The 21,384-nt window shown below is 36.9% G+C and overlaps 1 protein-coding gene across 1 annotated transcript in view; it reads left to right on the forward strand.

Annotated features, from left to right (window-relative positions):
- Positions 1–3,878: 3,878 nt before the first annotated feature.
- LOC103089250 (rab GTPase-activating protein 1-like) overlaps positions 3,879–21,384 on the forward strand; it is a gene marked incomplete at its 3' end in the record, with an annotated part of 136,319 nt that continues 118,813 nt past the window's right edge. The window contains exons 1-4 of the mRNA XM_007471609.1: positions 3,879–4,045; positions 5,539–5,731; positions 14,341–14,551; positions 17,694–17,868. Of these exons, the coding sequence (XP_007471671.1) occupies positions 3,908–4,045; positions 5,539–5,731; positions 14,341–14,551; positions 17,694–17,868 (717 nt within the window). The remainder of the gene's footprint in view (positions 4,046–5,538; positions 5,732–14,340; positions 14,552–17,693; positions 17,869–21,384) is intronic.

A 21,384-nucleotide genomic window follows, 5' to 3' on the forward strand; every position in this document is an offset into this window, starting at 1 on the left:
GACACCGTCCCGGGCTCTGCGCCTCCGTCCTGGGTCAGTTTCATTCTCGAAGTTTTGTTTCTTTGTTTGTTGTTTTCTTTTTTCATTGCAAAAGGAGCTTGAAGCTCCCTGTGGCCTGGATCCCTTGGGCGTCGGGGTCACAGGTACAGAAGGTGCCGGGGGCCTCGGTCCCGAGTCGTGCGCCGAGGCCGAAAGGGAGACAGGTAAGTTTTGAAGGAGGAGAGGTGTGGGGAAAGTTCAGTACGCATAGTGATGTTCTATTGATACCAACCCTGGATCTCAAGAACAGATGAGGAGACTTTAAGAGACAGTATAATGTAGTGCTTTGGAGCATGTACTCTGAAGTCAGACTACCTAGTTCGAATACTGGCTCCACATTTGGTAGTTGTGAGAACTGTAGCCTGATTGGGGCTTTTAACATTTTTTTCAACAATTTATTAAATATCTACTATGTACTAGACACTAAAGTAGGAATGGAATATTCCCTGGTGAACAAAACAGAGTTGGGATTGCGGGGGGAGTATATTTAGATAGCCTTAACATCAGGGGTGGCCTCAGGCTTCTCTGCCTTTCCTGTCTATATTTCATCTCATACTAACTATAGTTGACCTTTGAACAACATGGGTTTGAACTGTCTGGGTCTGCTTATACACAGATTTTTTTCAATAAATACTATAATACTACACAATCTGTGGTTGGTTGAAGCCACAGATGAGGAATCAAGGATATAGAGGGCCAGCTATGGTACTTGAGCATCTGTGGATTTTGGTGTCTGTGGTGGTTCCTAGAACCAGTTCTCCATGGATACTGAAGGACAACTGTATTCTTACCCCCATACTCATTATTATGTAGCTATTGTGGCCTCCTTTCTGTTCCTCAGTAAGCCTTTTCTTACATCATGGCTTTTGTATTTGCTATTTTTTCTACTTGAAGTTCTTTCTCCCTAGTTCTTTCCATGGTCTGCTTATTCTTATTAAATCCAAATGTCAGCTGAATCCACATTGCTCCCTGCCCCTTCTCATCATCTTTTCCAGTACTTATTCCAGTATGTGATCCTAGTTAATTTTCTTCTGTATTATTTATCACATCCATAAGAATGTTAGTTCTAAGAAGACTGGGCCTTCGTTCATCTCACTAATCATTTAGTCTCCAGTTTCCATTACAGTTTCTATCACATAGTAGGGACTCATTAAATATTTGTTGAGTGGACGAAACAAAGCTGATACCTGTAGGAGTCAGCCGTATGAAGGTAGGAGATAAGAGCTAAGACCCTGAAGTGGGAAAAAACTTTCTATGACTAAAGAGCCCTAATGATAAAGTGACAGAGGCAAGGGTGTGTCAGGCCTTTAAGTCCTGGCAAGGAGTTTGGATTTTATTTGAATTTTAATGAAAAGATCTTAGTCTGGAGTTTTTTTTTTTTTTTTTTTTTTTTTTTTTTTTTTTGCGGGTACGCGGGCCTCACTGTTGTGGCCTCTCCCGTTGCGGAGCACAGGCTCCGGAGCGCAGGCTCAGCGGCCATGGCTCATAGGCCCAGGCGCTCCGCGGCATGTGGGATCTTCCCGGGCCGGGGCGCGAACCCGTGTCCCCTGCATCGGCAGGCGGACTCTCAACCACTGTGCCACCAGGGAAGCCCAGTCTGGAGTTTTAATGTAATCCAACTTACTTTCCAAAAGATTTCTTTGGCTGTTCTGTGAAGAGTAGATTAGGGAGAAGACTGGAGGTAGGAGATGGGTTAGGAGACTTTTATAGTAGATGAGATCATAGCTTGGATTAGGTTGGTAAAATGGATGTGGAGAAAGATGGGGATAGATGTGGGATTTATTTTGGAAGTGGGGCTGACATGACTTGGTAATGAGAGGAATGAAGAAGTAGAGATGCATCAAGGATGATAACCAGATTTTTTGTTTGAGCAACTTGGTGGAAGGTGGTGTTCTTTACTGAAATGGGAAATCTGAATAAGGCACAGCTTTGGCTGGGACATTAGGAATTCCATGTGGGTCACATTTTAAGATACTGATAAGAATTCCACATGGAAATATCAAATAAAGAGTTGGATTCCAAATCAGGAGTTTAGAGGAGACATTTGGGTTAGGATAGAAATTTGGGAGACTTTCAGCATATAGATGCTATTTAAATCCATGGCAGTGAGAGATATTACTTAGAGTGTGTGGCAATGAATCAGAAAAAAAAGCTCGGGACCTGAACTTGGGGAATTTCCAACATTTAGAGGTCAAGTAGAGGAGTGGCAACTGAAAAAGATTTGGAGAAGGATAGGCCACAGAAAGAACACCTGGAATGTGTGATGTCTTGGCAATCAAGGATTCATGGGGCAGCCTGAAGGGTAAAAACATGACTTCTAACACATACTGCATTTTCAGAAACATATAATATGCAAAATGAGAAAAACCTTTAGAGGACAGATGAATGTGCTTGAAGGGTTTTAAAAAGGAAGGATGTTTATATGCCTAACAAATAAATGAAGGCTAGCTAATTACACCGGCCTTGGAGTTTGCAGTAATTATTCTTTGTTTTGATATTATTAGAAACTTTGATTTTTGATAACGTTAGGAGGTAATTTTTTAAAGTGTAACTTGAAGGGGGAAGTTATTATTATTTTTTTTCTGAGAGTAATGGTGTTAGTGTCACCTAATGGCAAAATGAGATATTGCAGCCATATTTATATGAGGCAGTGAACAAAATAACCTAATTAGAAAGAGAAAAAGAACATTTCTGGGGGAATTTTTGGCATGGAGCAGACTTACCATGGTTACAAGTCCTGCGTTCTTTAGCACTGGTCTACTTGTCCTACCTCTCTGTCACATTACCCCTTTGGTCACTGAGCAGATTGGTTAATATACAGTTCTTTTTTATCTTCCAGGTTTCAGCTCAAATATTTCCCTTTCAGAGAGTCCTTTCCTACCACCTTACTTAAAGTTGTCCGTGTATTCCTTACAGCTACTCTTTGTTACATTAGGCTGTTGTATCTTCTTCATAGCCTGAGAATGATTTGGGATTACCTTACTTGCTTGTTTCCTCACTAGACGTAAGCTCCACGAGAGGAGGCAACTTGTTTGCCTTATTTGCTCATGTAACCGCAGTTGTGAGTATACTGACTGTTCTGTAGTGTACATGTTCAGTTAAAATTAGTTGTGTGAATATTTGAATTTCTGGAAGTGATAGAGAATGTTGAGTTTCTATGGTGTAAAGTAGAGATCTATCCAGAAAACAGAATCACACTGTATTTGATTACTGCTGCATGAATGCAATGTGAAAGCTTTGCTCCCATCACCTCCCCTGCTTTTTTTGCCTCCTGTAGATAAGTGGCTACATGTCTGGAAAAGAAAAGATACATGGCTTAGGGTGTTGAATTCTATGTTAATCAGTCAATGTAAGTGACACAGAAAAAATATTTTAAGGTACAATACCTAGTCTTGAGGAGATAAGTTTTTGCAGACATTTAGGTTTAGTTATAAAGTAATTTCAGTGAATGTATTTTTGTTTGTGTATGAATTTGTAGATACTTCTAGCTTATTTATTTATTATTTAGTTTTCTATTTATTAAAAAGAACAAAAAGTATTTCTAGGAGAAATATGTAGAGTGCCAAATAGTAGTAAATCCTTTTAGTTGAGATACGGTCAGGTTTGTGTTGTTTTTCAGGGAACAATATGGTTCTTTTCGCGTGGAAACTCAGGGTACATTTCCATTTTGTGGCCCAGCCCAAGAAGATAGCCTCCCTCGTTTTGAGATAATTATCTAGCCAGCAGAATTCTTCCTTGCATGAACCAATTTTAAAGGCCAAAGATTGATCAGGTACTTAATAGTTCATGTTTTTCTTCACTAATTTTTGTTCTTACTCCTTGTGATTTTGACCAGGTGGATGTGGGAAGAGAGGTTTGCAGCACTGAAATGGAGGTCAGAGCTTCATTACAGAAGATTAGTGGGTCATCGGATTCTGTGACTACACTGAACAGTGAAGAATTTGTTTTGGTTCCTCAGCATGCAGATGATACTTCTACAAAAGATGATGAAAAACCTGAACTGAAGGTATTTTTCCCTTTTCTACAAATGATATTATTTTAAATTATTATTATTATTCTTAACTAGGTGAAACTTATCTCAGGAGATATATAAAATCCAAAGGTTTTTCTTGAGTACTGACCTCGAGACTAGAATCAGTGTTTGATTTATCCAGATGCTAATTATTTGGTTTGTGTATTTTTTAAGTTTTTGCTTTCGGTTTTTTATCTTTTACTTTAGAATTCAGAAAGAAGGAATAGGAGGGAAAAAAGAAGAGAAAGGATAATTGGCAAGTTAGACTTAATGGTTAAATCTTACATAAATTTAATTTATGTGGATATTTTTGTCTCTCTTGCTGCTGGGTTTAAAAAAATAATTATATAAGTATGTAGTTATGTATTATTTTCACTTTTCTTTATGGTTTTTATGTTTTAAGTCAGCTGGTAACATTCAAGTATGTGATTTAACACTTGTCTGAATATTTTTGAAGTATATGTTTTATAATTTTAGCAGTTGAGTTTTTATTTGGATGTGGTCCTTTTTCTTTTTGTGTTGCCTTTCCTAACTTGAAAAAAAAAAAAAAAAAAAAACCAAAAAAACCAGAAAAACATGTATGGGAATTGCATAACCACCCTCTAGAAATAGGAAGAGAGAAATTAGCCAAGAATGCTGTATATTATTTATGACTTTTATTTAATATTAATTATATCAAAGGTATGTTAGTATGTTAATCTAATAAAGTCAATCTAATAAAGTTTTATAAAAATTAGATGATTCAGTACTCATTTTACATTATGTTGAGGATTATATTTTTATAATTTTATTAATCAATGGATTTCTTTAAATTTATTCAAATATCTGTATTTAAATAAACAGCTATTTAAATTCATTTAACTCTGTATTTTCATATAAATGTGTTTAAGGCATTTATTTACTTAGGCTTTGTGTCTCACTTGCTTTTAAGAAGAAGATGAGTCAACTTAAGTGTAAGGAAATTAGCAATACTCCTTGACAGCTCAAGCAAAATTTGTAAAGGAGTCAGAAATATGTTTATGCTATGATAACAAAAAAAATGACCTTTTAAATGATATCAGTGCCACATATTATCTATTTAAATGTATCCATTTTCCTCTTTAAAACACATAAATTAAAAAAAACCCATAAATTTAGGATTACCCAGTTTTTAGAATACGTTTCTAAAAGAGAAAAAGAAAAAAATAAGAAAAGAAAATATCTGTAAATAAGATCTTAGATCAGATATAGTTGGAAACTGCCTGGTATGTTTCTGAAGAATCCTTTTCTGATACTAATAATCCTCTAATTTAGTTGAGTTTATAACTCAGGATTTTGTATATATCTAATGAAATTAGGTACAGTTGTATAAATTCTTGGTATTCAGTAACTATATTTAAATTTAAATAGATTTTTTTATTGTTTAAATTTCTTCTAGAAATGAAATATTTTCATTATGTTCCAGAACCATGTTATGATTGAAATGAATTGTCTTGCTTTGTCTGTAGATAGTTTCTAATGGTGATGAACAACTGGAAAAAGCCATGGAAGAGATTTTGAGAGATTCTGAGAAAGGGCAAAGAAGCCTTCTTGTTGATTGTCCGAGTTCCAGTGAGATTTCAGACCATTCATTTGGAGATGTTTCGGCCAGCCAAATAAATAAGCCGTCTCTTCAATTAATTTTGGATCCGTCGAATACAGGTACTGTATTGAACTCTTAGAAACTATAAAAGAAATGGGATAAAGTGGTAATGAAAATTTTAAGATGAATATTAGAAAATTTTATTAGCTTCATTTTCTAAGATCAAGGCCAGCAGCTTTTCAGTTCCCACTTTGGTTCTTATGTTTCTGTTTGTATCTCCACCTGTAAAATCAGTCTCAGTGTTCTTTGAGAATTGGCTCTATGTCTGGGCATTCATTTTTACCCCTAGTACTTGGCATATTGTAGACCCTCAATAAATACTTATTGAACAAATGAATAAATTCTTGGGTATCAAAGAACAGTGTAATGGACACATTCTTTCATATAATGTGACTTCTTACTCAGTTTGACTACAGTTATTTCAAATTACAATTTGTGAAAATTCTAAGTAAAATAACATATCAACTCCATCAGTGTAATAATACTGTAAAAGTATTTATTACAATGTAATAAATAATATGTACGTGCATGAATGAGTAGGATTTATAGTAGGAATACCAGCTTGTAAGTCAAAATGGTTTTGGATGAAGGAAAAGCCAAACCAAACCAAACCCAACTCCTACTTCACCTGGTTTAAACACTGGAGGTGTGGTTTGATCTGGGCTCTGGTAGTATTTCTTTGTAAACTACTCAGCTTTGATCTTCTCCATGTCATCTTTCTCCTTAACTGGCTTCCTTTGTGGTCACAAAGTAGGTAGCTGCAGAAATTGATAAGTAAGGCTAGGTGATTTGTTCATGTCTGGTGACCGAGAGAAAGGCTCTGATCTTTTACCTATTGAACAAAAGTTGTGAGTTTTACTCTGATTGGACCAACTGAATCATTTTCTAGTAGTCAGGGGAATGATATGAGCCGATAGGTGTAGGCCTTGGTTATATTCAGACACCTCAGTAAGTCATTCTGACAGAGGAGATGAGATCATCCTGATTGATTTAAGGCACTCATGATCCATTTCTGAATGTTCGTGTAGGGTAAGTGTAGATATAGGCCAAAGTGCTACACAGTGGAAACACGGTGGCCCTACCTTACACTGTACCCCAAATTTATTCCTAGTGAATCAAATATTTAAATGGGAAAAATGAACCTTTAAGAAGAAAATAATGAGAATATTTTTGTGATTGTCAGGGTAGGAAAAGCCAAATCATAAAGGAAAAGCTACTTGCATTTTAATACATAAAAGCTTAAATCTGAATGAGAAAAGTACCATAATAAATACGGCTAAATGAGTCTCAGAGAAGATATTTGCCATGTGTTGGGGGTCCCTAAAAGTGCCCCTAGTTTAATTATTCATTATAAAGACTCATAGGTTTCAGTGTATATTCATATTCATGGCTAGATTTAAGTTCAAGGGGACTTTATGTGTGTGTGTGTGTGTGTGTGTGTGTGTGTACACAAGATTGGAAATAAGCCTTACAAAATATTAATTTTTTTAGTTATTGATTGAGGGAACATGAGAGATTATATTTTTCATTGTGCTTTTATCTTTTGGATTTCTTAAATCCCTAGCCTTCCCCCCAAACCCAAAGCATACTGACATCAACATTCCTGTAGTTATTTTTTTGGTTAATAGATGAATCAAAAGGAAGAAATACCTTCATCTTCTCATGTATTGATAGCTCTGATGGGTTATTGGAATCAGTTGTCCTTTGCAATGGCCTAGATAATATTCTTATTTCTGAGCATATTTGATAGGGACCATGTATAATGTACTTTTGTGTTTTCAACACCCATTGTATTAAATACATTAAAAAAAAATGTATCTTTCCCTGAAGATCTCAGTGGATAAGAATTTCCACTTTGCTTTACAAGTAAGTTTTTAAAAAGCATTCTTTTCTTGTTATATATTGTTTCTTTTCATTTTCAGTGAAAAGACATATGTTTTGTGTTCTCCCCAAAATTAATATATTGAAATCCTAGTGATGGTATTAGGACGTCGGGCCTTTGGGAGGTTATTAGGTCATGAGGGCAAAGCCCTCATAATTGGGATTATGTCCTTCTAAAACAGGCTCCAGAGAGCTAGCTTGTGCCTTCTGCAGTGTGAGGACACAGTGAAAAGATGCTGTCTAGAAAGTGAGCTCTCATGAGGCACCAAATCTGCTAGAGCCTCAGTCTTGGACTTCCTAGCATCCAGAGCTGTGAGAAATATTTTGTTATATAGCAGCCTGAAAGAACTATGAGAAGACATTTCAGCTGCCTCTTCATAGTTGCAGTTTTGTTAACAGAATTGTTGTGGTCTATTAAAATGACACGTAACTTCAAAGGTAAGGGACTGTCTGGAAAGTATCTAGATTTAAATGGGCTAAAGTGAATATTAAAGATATGTAATTTGCCAGTGATAAATTTAGATAGATAAGGGCTTTTGTTTAAACATCATGATAACTTGTTGGTTTTTGTCATTTGGTGATCGTATGTCCTGGCTACTTGGATTCACCTCTACAGGGAATCTACTAATTTACTGTAATGTACTAAAATACTGTGTGGATATATAAATGAGTCTTCTCTCTCATGCTCTTTGTTATTCTTTGCATCTTTCTGCTAAGGAAGGGATGATGGAATTCAAAAGTATGACTGGAATAGGACTGAATTTATATTTAGGAGGATATGAATTTCTTACATCGATGTGTGATTTAATGAGATCTAAAAGTGTTGCCTTGATAAAATATTTTGCTATTTGCCTGCTTAACTTCAGATTTCCACTAGTCATGAGTTTTGTCTACATGAAAGGTGCAGTTATGATACATTTAGTTGTGGATGAGATAGGATCTAAGTGGTACCCAGAGATGATGTGTGTTTGCCATTAATTGGTCGCTAAAAGGACCACTAGCTCTAAAAAATTTCATTTATTTACTGATTAATTCATTTGGCATATATTGAGTGCCTAATCTTTTAGACACTTGTTATAAGTGCTGGGAATAAAAAGAGGATAGAACAGTTCCTTCCCTTGAAGAGCTGGTACTCTATAATGGCAGAATAAACTTCATTTTGATTTTAATTCATTCTATTTTAGACCTTTCATAGAGGCTAAGACATGATATCTGGAGTTCAGGCCTAGATTTGAATCCAGGCTCTGCCTGCGGCTTGGACAAGTTATTCAACTTCTCTAATGATCAGTTATCTCATCTGTAAAATAGAGATAAAATAGAACCCGTTTCATAGGGATTTAGAAGTTTAAATGATACCATCCATATAAAGTATTTTGTAAAATGCCTGGCACAAAGTAAGTACCAAATAAAATGTTTGTCATCATCAATAGTTTTGGAAATCTTGAACCTCAGAATAAAATCACATACAGTTTTAGGTCAAAGCCCAGTAATTATAGCATATAACTTTAAATGAACATGGGGGGACTTCCCTGGTGGTCCAGTGGTTAAGACTCTGTGCTTCCACTGCAGGGGGCATGGTTTGATCCCTGGTCAGGGAACCAAGATCCTGCATAGTGTGTGCCTCGGCCAAAACAAAACAAAACAAAAAAAAGGGCATGGGGCAGGGTGTAGGCCCTTTACCTCCATTGATATACCTAACCCCTGGATTTCTATGGAGCAATGTTCTTTGAATACTCTAAAGATGTTGTCCTGCTGTCTTCTCTTCTCTATCATTTCTGATGAGAAATCTGCAGTCATTTGAATCACTTATTTGTTCCCTTATTTGTAACATGCTGTTTGTCTACTTTCAATATTTTTTTCAATATTTTTGTTTTCCAGCAGTTTGATTATATGGGTGTGGTTTTCTTTGAATTTATCTTTGTTGGTGTTCACTGAGATTCTTGAATCTGTAAATTTATATCTTTTATGAAATTTAGGAAGTTTTCAGACATTTTTTTTTTTTTTTTTTTTTTTGCGGTACGCGGGCCTCTCACTGTTGTGGCCTCTCCCGTTGCGGAGCACAGGCTCCGGACGCGCAGGCTCAGTGGCCATGGCTCACGGGCCCAGCCGCTCCGCGGCATGTGAGATCTTCCCAGACTGGGGTATAAACCCGTGTCCCCTGCATCGGCAGGCGGACTCTCAACCACTGCGCCACCAGGGAAGCCCTCAGACATTTTTTAGAAAATTTTTCTGTGCATAGTCTTTTTCGTTTCCCGTGACTCAGACAACAAAACTATTAGATATTTTCATATTGTCCTGCAATTCCTGAGGCTCTTTTCATTGTTTTCCAATCTTTTTCTTTTCTCACTTCTTTAGTTTAGAAAATTTCTGTTGATCTGTATTCCAGTTTACTGGTTCACTATTCTGTTATCTCCTTTCTTTTGAGCCCATCCAGTGAATTTTTAATTTTAGATATTCTATTTTTCTGGTCTTAAATTCACCTTTTTACATTTTCTGTTCCTCTGCCATGGATTTTAATATTTTTACTCATTCCAGGTTTGTTCACCTTTATGTCATAGAGCATGGTTATAATACCAATTTTAAAGTGTTTGATAATTCCAGCAACTGCATCATTTTGGGATTGGTATCTGTTGATTGCTTTTCCCTTGACAATTGGTCACCTTCTTCTATTTTTGTTTTTGTTTTTTTTGTTAGTTGAGTAACTGAATTGTTTTCCAGGCTTTCTAAAACTTACATTTTGAGATTCTGTTTCCAGGTAAAATCCTCTGAAGAATGTTGATTTTGTTTTATTTTAGCAGGCAGTCCACTTGGTTACATGCAGACTGCAAGTTCTCTCTTGCTTTCTGGTTCCAAAGTCAATCAATTCCAAAACCTTTGCTATGCTTCTTTGGTCTGTTCCACACATGTATAGCATGGTGGTGAACCCAAGACTTGTGTTAGTTCATACACAAAATTAGGGGATTACCTTCTCCAACTCTCCTCCTCAGGATTTCCCCCATACTCTCTGGCTTCTTGGGGCCCATTTTCCTTCTCTTGCGTAGAAAGACAGGTTTCTCACTTCAGGACAGAGTGTTGAGAGAAAAGAAAGAAAAAAAATAACAGAGGTTTCCTTTTCCTTTTTGAACCGCAAGAGCCAAGCCCCTTTGTTTGGGTGTTCTAACCACTGAGAGGTTCCTTTTCCTCGAGTTGCATATGCTACAAGCACTCCATCCTTTCCCCCCAGCCCCACTTCCCACATAGTGGTGCAGCTCCAACACTGGGGCTGGCTTTGTGGTAGAACTGGGAGAGAAAAAAGAGAGAGGAAAAAAAAAAAGTTATAATTCCCCAAATGGTCTCTGGTTTACAGGGACTCTTTTTTTCTGTCCTTTGGCCAGAAAAATTGGATTTCTCTCACAGTTTTGTTGCTCACTGCACAGTTCTGCAACTTGGGCTGCCCTTAGGTCAAATATGGGATATAAAGGATGAAAAAATGTAAAAGGGAATTCAGTACTATACTGGTAGTTCCTCAAGTTTTGACCTCTCTCCAATCTGTCTGTTGTTACTTGCTTTAAAAAAAAAAAAAACAAAAAAACAGTCCTGGGCTTCCCTGGTGGCGCAGTGGTTAAGAATCTGCCTGCCAATGCAGGGGACACGGGTTCGAGCCCTGGTCCTGGAAGATCCCACATGCCACGGAGCGACTAAGCCCGTGCACCACAACTACCGAGCCTGCGATCTAGAGCCCGTGAGCCACAACTACTGAAGCCCACACGCCTAGAACCTGTGCTCCACAGCAAGAGAAGCCACCGCCATGAGAAGCCAGTGCACCACAACGAAGAGTAGTCTGCTCGCCACAGCTAGAGAAAACCTGCGCACAGCAACAAAGACCCAATGCAGCCAAAAATAAATAAAATAAAATAAATAAATAAAATAAAAACAACAACAAAAAAATCCTAAGGTAGTTACTTTTATATTCTGCCCAGTGTTTTCAGTTAATACATAGAAGTTATAGCAGACTTGTTACTTCAATTTGACTGGTTCAGTTTGAGGATCTTCAGTTCTGCTAGTTTTTGCTCCAAGTATTTTGAAGCTCTGGTATTAGGGGCATAGCCACTTTTTAAATTATGTTTTCCTTATAAATTGACCCTTTTATCATTGTGAATTGTCTCTTTTTCTCCTGTTACTATTTGTTGTTTTGAAGTCTGATTTTTCTGATATTAATATAGCCATTCTGGTTTTCTTATAATTAGTGTTTGCGTGGTATATCTGTTTATTTCCTCCCTCCCTCCCTCCCTCTCTCCCTCCCTCTCTCTCTTCTTTCATCTTTTTTTTTGGCATTTTATTTTATTTAGTTATTTATTTTTATAAATAAATAAATTAATTTTTTGGCTGTGTTGGGTCTTTGATGCTGTACGGAGGCTTTCTCTAGTTGCAGTGAGTGGGGTCTACTCTTCGTTGTGGTGCACTGGCTTCTCATGGCGGTGGCTTCTCTTGTTGTGGAGCACTGGCTCTAGGCCCACGGGGTTCAGTAGTTGTGGCATGCAGGCTCAGTAGTTGTGGCTCACAGACTCTAGAGCACAGGCTCAGTAGTTGTGGCTCACAGACTCTAGAGCACAGGCTCAGTAGTTGTGGCTCACAGACTCTAGAGCACAGGCTCAGTAGTTGTGGCTCACAGACTCTAGAGCACAGGCTCAGTAGTTGTGGTGCACGGGCTTAGTTGCTCCACGGCATGTGGGATCTTCCAAGACCAGGGTTTGAACCCATGTCCCCTGCATTGGCAGGCAGATTCTTAACCACTGTGCCACCATGAAAGTCCCTCTTTCTTTCATCTTTATGGAAGATCTTGGTGGCTGCAGTGTGGAGAATAAATTGGAGGAGAGAAAGACTTGAGGTTACTGCTGTAGTAATTTGGGTAATGACTGTGGGGCCAAAGAAAAGTGGGATGGATTCAAGAGTTATTCAAGGCATGAATAGTTGAGTGTACATCTAATGAATTCAGTTTTCGACATACTGATTAATAAGATTTCCAAATGGGGATGACCAGCAGTCTGCTGTATTTTAAAGAAATTAAACGGCAAGGAAAAAGTCGTTCCCTCATATTTATAACTTTTGGTGCTCTTCAGTTTCCCTCTAGTATCATTTTCCTTTATCCCAAGGATCTTGTTTAATATTCTTGTTGTCTTATGCAAATTAGAATTAGTTGTTATATCCACCCAGGGAATATTTCATTTCAGATCTTGCATTTTTTAGCTCTAGAATTTCTTTTGGTTCTTTTTTCTGTCTTCCATTTTTCTCCTTCTTTTGTTAGGTGTTTTTCTTTAATTCTTCTATTATAGTTATAATAGTTACTTTAATGGTCTTGTCTACAATTTTGTCATCTGTCTTTTTGGGATCCATTTATGTATTGTTTTCGTATTTGGGGTATACAGAGTTTCATGAATCTGTGAGCTACACAGATTTTGTAAAACATTTATTTCTTCAGAAAGCTTTTTCCCCACCTTTTTCTCTTTTGTAGAATTCCAATTACACATACGTTAGAAAATTTGAACTACTTGATCTACTGTGTTCATCAGTCACCAAAGCACAGTTTTACCATATGATCTTGCAAATAATTGTTTTTGCATAAGTACTTGCTAAATTAACAAAAATGCATATATGTATATTCTAAACATGTTTGTATTCGGCCTTACAATGTATTTGTAGTTTTTTATATGTCCCTTTTGAAATATATACATTGAACTGATTCAAAAGGGGAAAAAACATGTTTCAGTGATTGAGGAACATGGTAGATGAAGTACTTCATTTGAATAGCTTTAGTTTTTCAATAGAAAAAAAGTGGTGAAGGGTGCATGATTTAGTATAATATTTGGGAGCTGGAGTGGGGAGGTTGGGAATCGCTTTTGTGAATTACTTATTAATATCCTGTAAGTGTAATCCTGGTAATGAGAGTTAGAGCATGTCACAAGGATCTAGTTTGGGTGAGACAGGCTGCTTAATTTTGTACAGCGTAGATGTGGGTAGCAGGAAGAGTTGGAGATTAGCTGAATGTGGGTTTTTAGGTGGGGATGGGGAGAGTGGCAGAGGGGAAGCTTTATACTACCTGATATATGCAGATAAATACTGTTTAACCACAGTTGGGACTTTGCTACATGCATGCTGTGCTTAGAATTAGAGTGGATTTTTTTTTTTTTTTTTTAAAGAATTGGGGGAAGCAATCATAGGATAATTCATCAAAATAATTATTTTGAGGAAAAATTTTTCATTGAAATACGTATTTTATAGAAGCCAGCAAGCTAGGAAGGAGAAAAATAAGGAGCTTGACTTTATTGGTATTAGTATGAGATGGAACCTTTTAACATTGTTGACTTTTGCTGAGGAATTTAGGCTGATTAATAAATTTGGTGCTATGCAGGATCTTTACCAGAGACACTTTTAACTGATTTTAGTTTTGTTTAATTCTTATTAGTTTTAGGATAATTCACACTGTCTTTAGTGTAGTCTTTTCTCCTTATTGTTTTATATCATTTGAACTCCATATTTTTGATTTTTTAAAATACAAAGCTTAGAATTGTTTTTTCTTTTCCTCTAAAGAAGTCATAGCTAAGTAAGATAATACTTTGAGAGATCTGAAGTACAAAATGGCCAGTTCCAGAACTCTAAGTTAAGATGTAGGATAAACATTAAAAGAAATGAAAACACAGAGAGACCTAAATTTTATTTGCAGTTTTTCATTTGTTTTGGGGCAATAGGTGAAATTATACTGTGAAGTTTTATATTAACTTTTGAGTGTTTCTTTTTTTTTTTTCTTCAGAAATTTCTACACCCAGACCATCTTCTCCAAGTGGAATACCTGAAGAAGATAGTGTTTTATTTAACAAACTGACCTACTTAGGATGTATGAAGGTTTCTTCCCCACGTAATGAAGTGGAGGCTTTACGGGCAATGGCAACCATGAAATCTTCCAGTCAGCACCCCTTTCCTGTTACTCTGTATGTGCCAAATGTTCCAGAAGGTTCTGTGAGGTAAGCTCTAATCCTTTGTTACCCCCTTAGACATGTGTGAAGTTTTTTTGGGTAGTGGTGATGATATTTTATCATAAGTGAGGCCTTGGACTTACTCTGAATTCACTTTTACTCTGTAGCCATGCAAAGTAAACGTGTTTAGGTTTAGACTGTATTCCTTATTTGCAAGGGGCATTTGTAAAATTTGCTTAGAATACTATAAATGCAACTATAACTGTCAAAATACCTATGATTTGTGTTTCACCTTGTCATGTAACAGTGGTTCAGAAAACTAGAGTGATCCCTAGATTTCAGGCTCTTTACGTCAGACTGGAAAGAAGCAAAATGGCTTTTTCTCACTTGCTTCACTAGGAATAATATTTAATGTCATCTGAACCTTGAATTTCTTTAAATGTAAATCAGATAACTGTTATTTTCCTACATTCAGCCCTCCAGTAGCCTCCAATCACACTTGTGATTATATTTGAAATTCTTACCATGTCTGGCCCTGATGATCTGAAATTCTTACCATGTCTGGCCCTGATGACCTGATATTCTGCCCTTCTCCCCTCTCTTCCCTCCCTCCTTTGCTCTCTCACTTCTTTCACTACATTTACTTCATTCATTCATTCACTTCATTCATTTGCTACATTCCAGTCATAGTAGCCTCTTTGCTCTTTCTCAAATGCAGTCATGAATCCTGCCTCAGGGCCTATCAGTCAGGATTCCTACCTCAGGGCTTTTGTGTAGTCTCTTTACTCTGCCTAAACAAGCTTTCCTTGGTTTTCCAGTGGCTTTTTCACTTCTCTCCAGTTTCACCTCAAGAAACCTTTTTATCAAAAGAAAGCTTCTTTTTCTTCCTCCCTGTAGGGTTTATTTTTTAGATCACTTTTAGGTTCACAGCAAAATTGAGCACAAAGTACAGAGATTTCCCATATCCCAGATGTGCATCCCCCCACCTCCCCCAAACACACCTCTCACCATCAACATCCTCTTCCACGTGGTACATTTGTTACAATTTTTAATTTATTTTAAAATTATTTATTTATTTTTGGCTGCGTTGGATCTTAGTTGCGGCACATGGGATCTTTCGTTGAGGTGCGTGGGCTCTTTGTTGTGGCGCGCGGGCTCTCTAGTTGTGGTGCACGGACTCCAGAGCGCGTGGGCTCTGTAGTTGTGGTGCGCGGACTCCAGAGTGCACATGTGGGCTTTATAGTTGCGGCACGCTGGCTTAGTTGCCCCACGGCATATGGAATCTTAGTTTCTGGACCAGGGATCAAACCCACGTTCCCTGCACTGGAAGGCGGATTCTTAACCACAGGACCACCAGGGAAGTCCCCACATTTGTTACAGTTGATGAACCTACATTGACATAATTTTCCAAAGTCCATAGTTTACCTTAGGGTTCACTCTTGTTGTTGTACATTCTATGGGTTTGGACAAATATATAATGACATGTATCCACCAGTAGAATATCATACAGAGTACTTTCACTGTTTGAAAATTCCTGCCTTCTGCCTGATCATCTGTCCCTCCCTGCAGCCGCTGGCAACCACTGATCTTTTTACTGTCTCCATAGTTTTGCCTTTTCCAGTAAATTATATAGTTGGAATCATGTAATAAGTAGCCCTTTCAGATTGGCTTCTTTTACTTAATAATAGGCATTTAAGGTTCCTACATGTCTTTTTCTGGCTTGATAGCTCATTTCTTTCTAGTGCTGAATAATATGCTCATGTCTGGGTGTACCACAGTTTATTTTTCCATTTGCCTATGGAAGGACATTCTGATTGCATCCAAGTTTTGGCGATTATGAATAAAGCTTCTGTAAACATCTGTGTGCGGGGTTTTGTGTAGACATAAGTTTTTAACTCATTTGAATAAACACCAAGGAGTGTAATTGCTGGATTCTATAGTATGGGTATATTTAGTTTTGTAAGAAACTGCCAAATTGTCAAAAGAATCCTCCTTTGATCATATCATAACTATCCATCTTTCTTTTTCCTGGGCCTTTTTTCCTTCATGGAACTTTTCTTTGACTTGATATTATATATTTGCTTATTTGTTTATTGTCTATCTTCCTCACTAGAATATAAGTTCCATGGGGGCAGGTTATTGGTATTTTTTCCTGCTACAGCTTCTGTCTGAGAGTATTGTCTAGAGCAGTATCAGTCCATAGCAGGTTTTTAGTAAATATTTGCTGAATGAACAAATAAATGAACCAGGTCTGGGAAATTAGGTTGAACGTGTCTTGAACCTATACTATTCTCTGAAGACTGATTTAATTTTTTCCAAACCCTTTCTGATTTGCCTCATTCTCTGAAGTTTAGAATGTGAGAAAAGTTCTAAGTACCAAAATAATAGCAATATAAATTTACAAGGTTTTGGTAAAAATGCTTTGACTTTTTCAGGAAAGCGTTTTGTAGGTATATTGTTTGTATGATATCTCTTAACAGTAAAAGGCATTTTGTTATTTGTATCTATTGAGTTTCAAAGTGCCAAACATACCTTAACAAAGACTTAGTGTTTTGATTTGCCTCTCTAATCCTAGTAGGTCCCCCTCAGTTCTACAGTTTGAGATCCTGAGGTGGTCTTGAGGTTTTGGATCAAACTAGGGCTTAGGATTTGTACAAGGAAAGTCAGAGAAATATTTGCTCCCAAGTCCCACAAACTCCTTTTACCTCTTAAATTCCATTGTTAAGTTTATCTTTGGAACCACTCTGACCTTTTTCAGGGTAAGAGAAGTCTTTGTTGAACGATGAATGACCTGGACTTGGATAAACTTACAGGTGCTGCTTTAAATAGAAATGAACTCTCCAGAGATGGTCTGTGCTATTTTTTACTGGCATTCCTCTTGCCGTAACAGAACAAGACTAGCATTTAGGGATGCGTGACATCGATTTTACCAGGCAGTGTATACTTGGCTTTGAAAGTAAATGAATTCGATCATAGGACACAAAAATGAAGTAATTGTCAAAAGAAGTTGAAGAATTTGTGTGTTTGTGTGTGTGTATAGCAAAAATATGAAGATAATTGTTTTCTTGCTTTATTAGTACCAGTTTATTTTTGTGATTTTAAGATAATTATTTTGTATGTTATTGGCATAGTAAAAGTGTTTGCCTTTGTTCTTTGATATTTTATCTCATTTTTCATCACTGTTCTGCAGAATCATAGACCAATCCAACAACATGGAGATAGCATCTTTTCCAATTTATAAGGTGTTATTCTGTGCACGTGGACATGATGGGACAGTAGAGAGCAATTGCTTTGCATTTACAGAGAGTTCCCATGGTTCAGAAGAATTTCAGATACATGTTTTCTCCTGTGAAATTAAAGAGGCAGTAAGTATAATATGTTGTAGCAATTCGCTATTGAGATGAATTAGGGTAATATTTTCAAACTCTAATTTCACTGTCATATAATTTAGTATGTATGACCATATACCATATTACATAAATTTGGAGTATCTTTCTGAAGAGAAAGTTAATATTTATAATGGCATAGAGCTGCATATGGAAAGCTAAATCTGATAACTCTGTGCACTAAAGTGGTTCTCTCAGTTAAACATATGTAACAGAAAAATCCCCCTTGATAAGCTTTCCTCCCACCCCACCATGGTAGTAATTGCTCAGACTTAGAAAGGAAGAATATTTTTGCCCCTCTTTTAATGTTTTGCCTAAGTTGGTTGGTCTGTGTGACTTTAAAAAATGTCTGTAACAATACCTGTTTCTCTGCTGGGCTTTTCACTTAGATACTGCAGTAAGATTGTTTCATAGATGTCTGTGATTTTCACTGGTGATCATTTATTATGTGCATTCATTCAGAGGCTGGCTTTTGCTCTATAGAACTGGTATTAATTATAAATACAAATGCTCCCATACAGCAGGGTTGTCAACTTGTAGTCCTTTGAAGATGCCAGTGAGTTCCTCTTACCAATTATTAAGTGGTAGTTTATTCTTAGAATCAAATGGCTGTTACATACATGGAGAAATTGCCTTCTTTTCTGTATCTATTGATTTCTCCCCAAATTAAAAATAATTTGCACTTTTAGAACTTTAGTACTTATACAACCATTTCAAAGGCATTATTAAATGGATTTGGATGGGCAAGGTCCCAGGTGTGTTTGCTTTTGGAAATATAAATTGTCAGCAGAAAATGCTGAAAGTAGCAGTTGTTCTATTTTCTCTTTACTATGAAACATAAATAAACCATTGTATTAACAGGAGTTCTGAGAGTTTATTTCTGGCCACAACATGGGAACTCATAGAAATGTAGATTTCTGTGTGTCTGATACTAAGCGTGAGCGGTATGTCAGTTGTTATTATGCCCTGGTGATTAATTTTTTTACACTAAAATGAACATGTACAGACATAGAAGTTCTCTGTCAGAACCATGCCTGTGTAAGAAGTTCAAATTTGTTTCCTTTTGTTTGTTTTTTATATAGTTCTGAATCTATTTCATCCCAATGTGTGTATGTACATATACCTACACACACATACATAATACCTATACATATACCTATACTGACTACTTGGCCAAGTGTGTGATAGGTAGAGTGAATGAGTACAAGTATGCGTGGCACATAGGAGGCAGTGGATATAAATATGTTGAAAGAATGTGTGTGTGTGTTTGTAAATTGGGGGGTCTATTTCTGATCCTTACAACTCCACTACAGAGGTGGGGAAGCAGATAGTAGAGTCCTGGCATTTCATGTTGGCAACCATCATTTAAGATACCTGTGTGGATTCTGGATAACTGGTGCTCAACAGTAAGAAAGAGAACTTTGAAGAATTGGAGAACCTGCTGCTTGGAGAGGCAGAAACACTGCTGTAGAAGGAATTTGAAAGGCACCTGGTTGCAAGCATTTTCCATAACTGTGATGGTATGAAACTCTCTTTTTGGATTATAGCATCTACCTGTTTATTGGGGGGGATATTTGTCATTTTTGAGAGCTTTAACAGTGGGTAAGCAGTGGATAAAACTGGGGGGGGGGAATTCTAGGCCAGACCATTTTGGATATAGTATTAAATAGGATTAATTGTATTTCTGGAGAGGATATTTGGTACATTGTAGGTTGAGATAAAGTGATATCCATTTATTATTTAATTTTTTTGAGTAAATTTTTCAAAGTGTTACATTCTGGGACATTGGTGGTAAAATTCATTGTTTGAAGGAGAAATAAATGACAGTTTTCATTGAACTTTATTATGAGAGATCATTTCTATAACAACCCGGTATAAATATAGGGCTTATGACTGGCACTGTGCTAAGCATTTACTTGATACTTATGACATTTCCATAACATAGATGGTATTTATTTAGACTAGTGACCTTATGCTCCTCTTTGCCTGGAGCAGTCCTAGTTTATGCCTGTTGTCCAAGTATATTATTAAAGCACTTCATTTTATTCTCAGAAGTGCTCTGGTTTGGCTGACAAATTTTATGGTTACCATTTCCTTATCCAAAGGCTGAGAGAACAGATGATGAAGCTGGTTTCCTAAGGAAGTTTATGACTCTGAAGACCCATTTAATTTTCAGTCACAGCTTTCCTGTTGCTTTATTATAAAAAGTAAATATAGATTTTTACCTTTCAATTATGCTTTATAAAAGGATTTCTCGGTCATATACCTTGTATTCCAGCAACCTTTGTGTTTTACTCATGCCTTTTATAGAATGTCTGACATCTTCCTCTCTCCCCTCAAAAAATAATTACTTGTCTTTTTGTTGCATTTACTGGTTGTCTAGTTATCTGGTTCCTGGAAGTTTCTTGTTATGTGGTGAAGGGACAACATTAGTCCTTAGTATTTGGGTCCCTCTTAATGGACACAGACAATTGGCAAAGATAGTTCAGGAACAGATGACTGACATTCTTATTGCTTAAATATGTACCATGCAGCAGTGGCACTAATTTGTTTTCCATTGTTTGCAGAGTCCCTGGATGAGATTTGAAGGAGTTTGTCAGTTAAAGGCAAGAAGACATCTTCTCAAGAGGGAGTAGCAGCATGGCTGCCACTACCAGTTATCACTGTGATGTGCTCTTATTTCACCATGATATCCCACAAGCAGCAGACACCAACAGTGGTAGAGGGGAAGCCCAGTGAGGGTGATGGCTTTGTTGGACCTGTGACACAAGGATTAGGGGTTCCCACAGAAGGGTTAGGACACATTTGACTTATTGCCCTGGCTGTTCTTCTGTGGGACTCTGCTGGAGTGGATCTCAATTATCTATGGCAAAAGAGTTGGGGAATCCAGCCAGAAGTATCTTGATGCTGATGATCTTTGTACAGGGAGAATGATGTGCCAGAGTTCTGCTGAAGAATTACAGACAGAGCAGAGTATCAGAAAGCACAGTGCAAAAAGCCAGAGAGGCACCTATTGTTGCATCTTTATGAATATATTACACAAAACTGTTTTTAAAGATAATTAGTTGACTCTCTTTAAGAATTTATTTCTACTACTCAGTGTAACCATTTTCTTCAAAACAGATTTTGCTGTTTGTTTGTATGTTATGACATACTTACCATTACTAGCAATTCTCAGAAGCAGGTTTTTATCAGCTGGTGTTACAGGCATTCAGAGGTATTTCATAATACCAAGGGTATCATTAGGAACATCTTTACTCTTAATGCATTGGTTTTTCTTAGGGTTGCTGGTACACTACTATATAAAAGAAAACCTAATTCCTTGTATGAGAAAATATTATTGCTAAACATGTGTTTATTGAGATGGTATTTTAGCAAAATGCCTTATTTTGGAAATTAATTTGGAAGTTATATTGTTTTTCTCAAATAAATTGATTTTTGTAACTAAAAAATTCTTGTATGATTGCCTCTTGTTTTAGCTCCTTTCAATTAGTA

Source organism: Lipotes vexillifer, unplaced genomic scaffold (genome assembly GCF_000442215.2).
Source record: "Lipotes vexillifer unplaced genomic scaffold, Lipotes_vexillifer_v1.1 scaffold821, whole genome shotgun sequence".
Taxonomy (NCBI): Eukaryota; Metazoa; Chordata; class Mammalia; order Artiodactyla; family Lipotidae; genus Lipotes; species Lipotes vexillifer.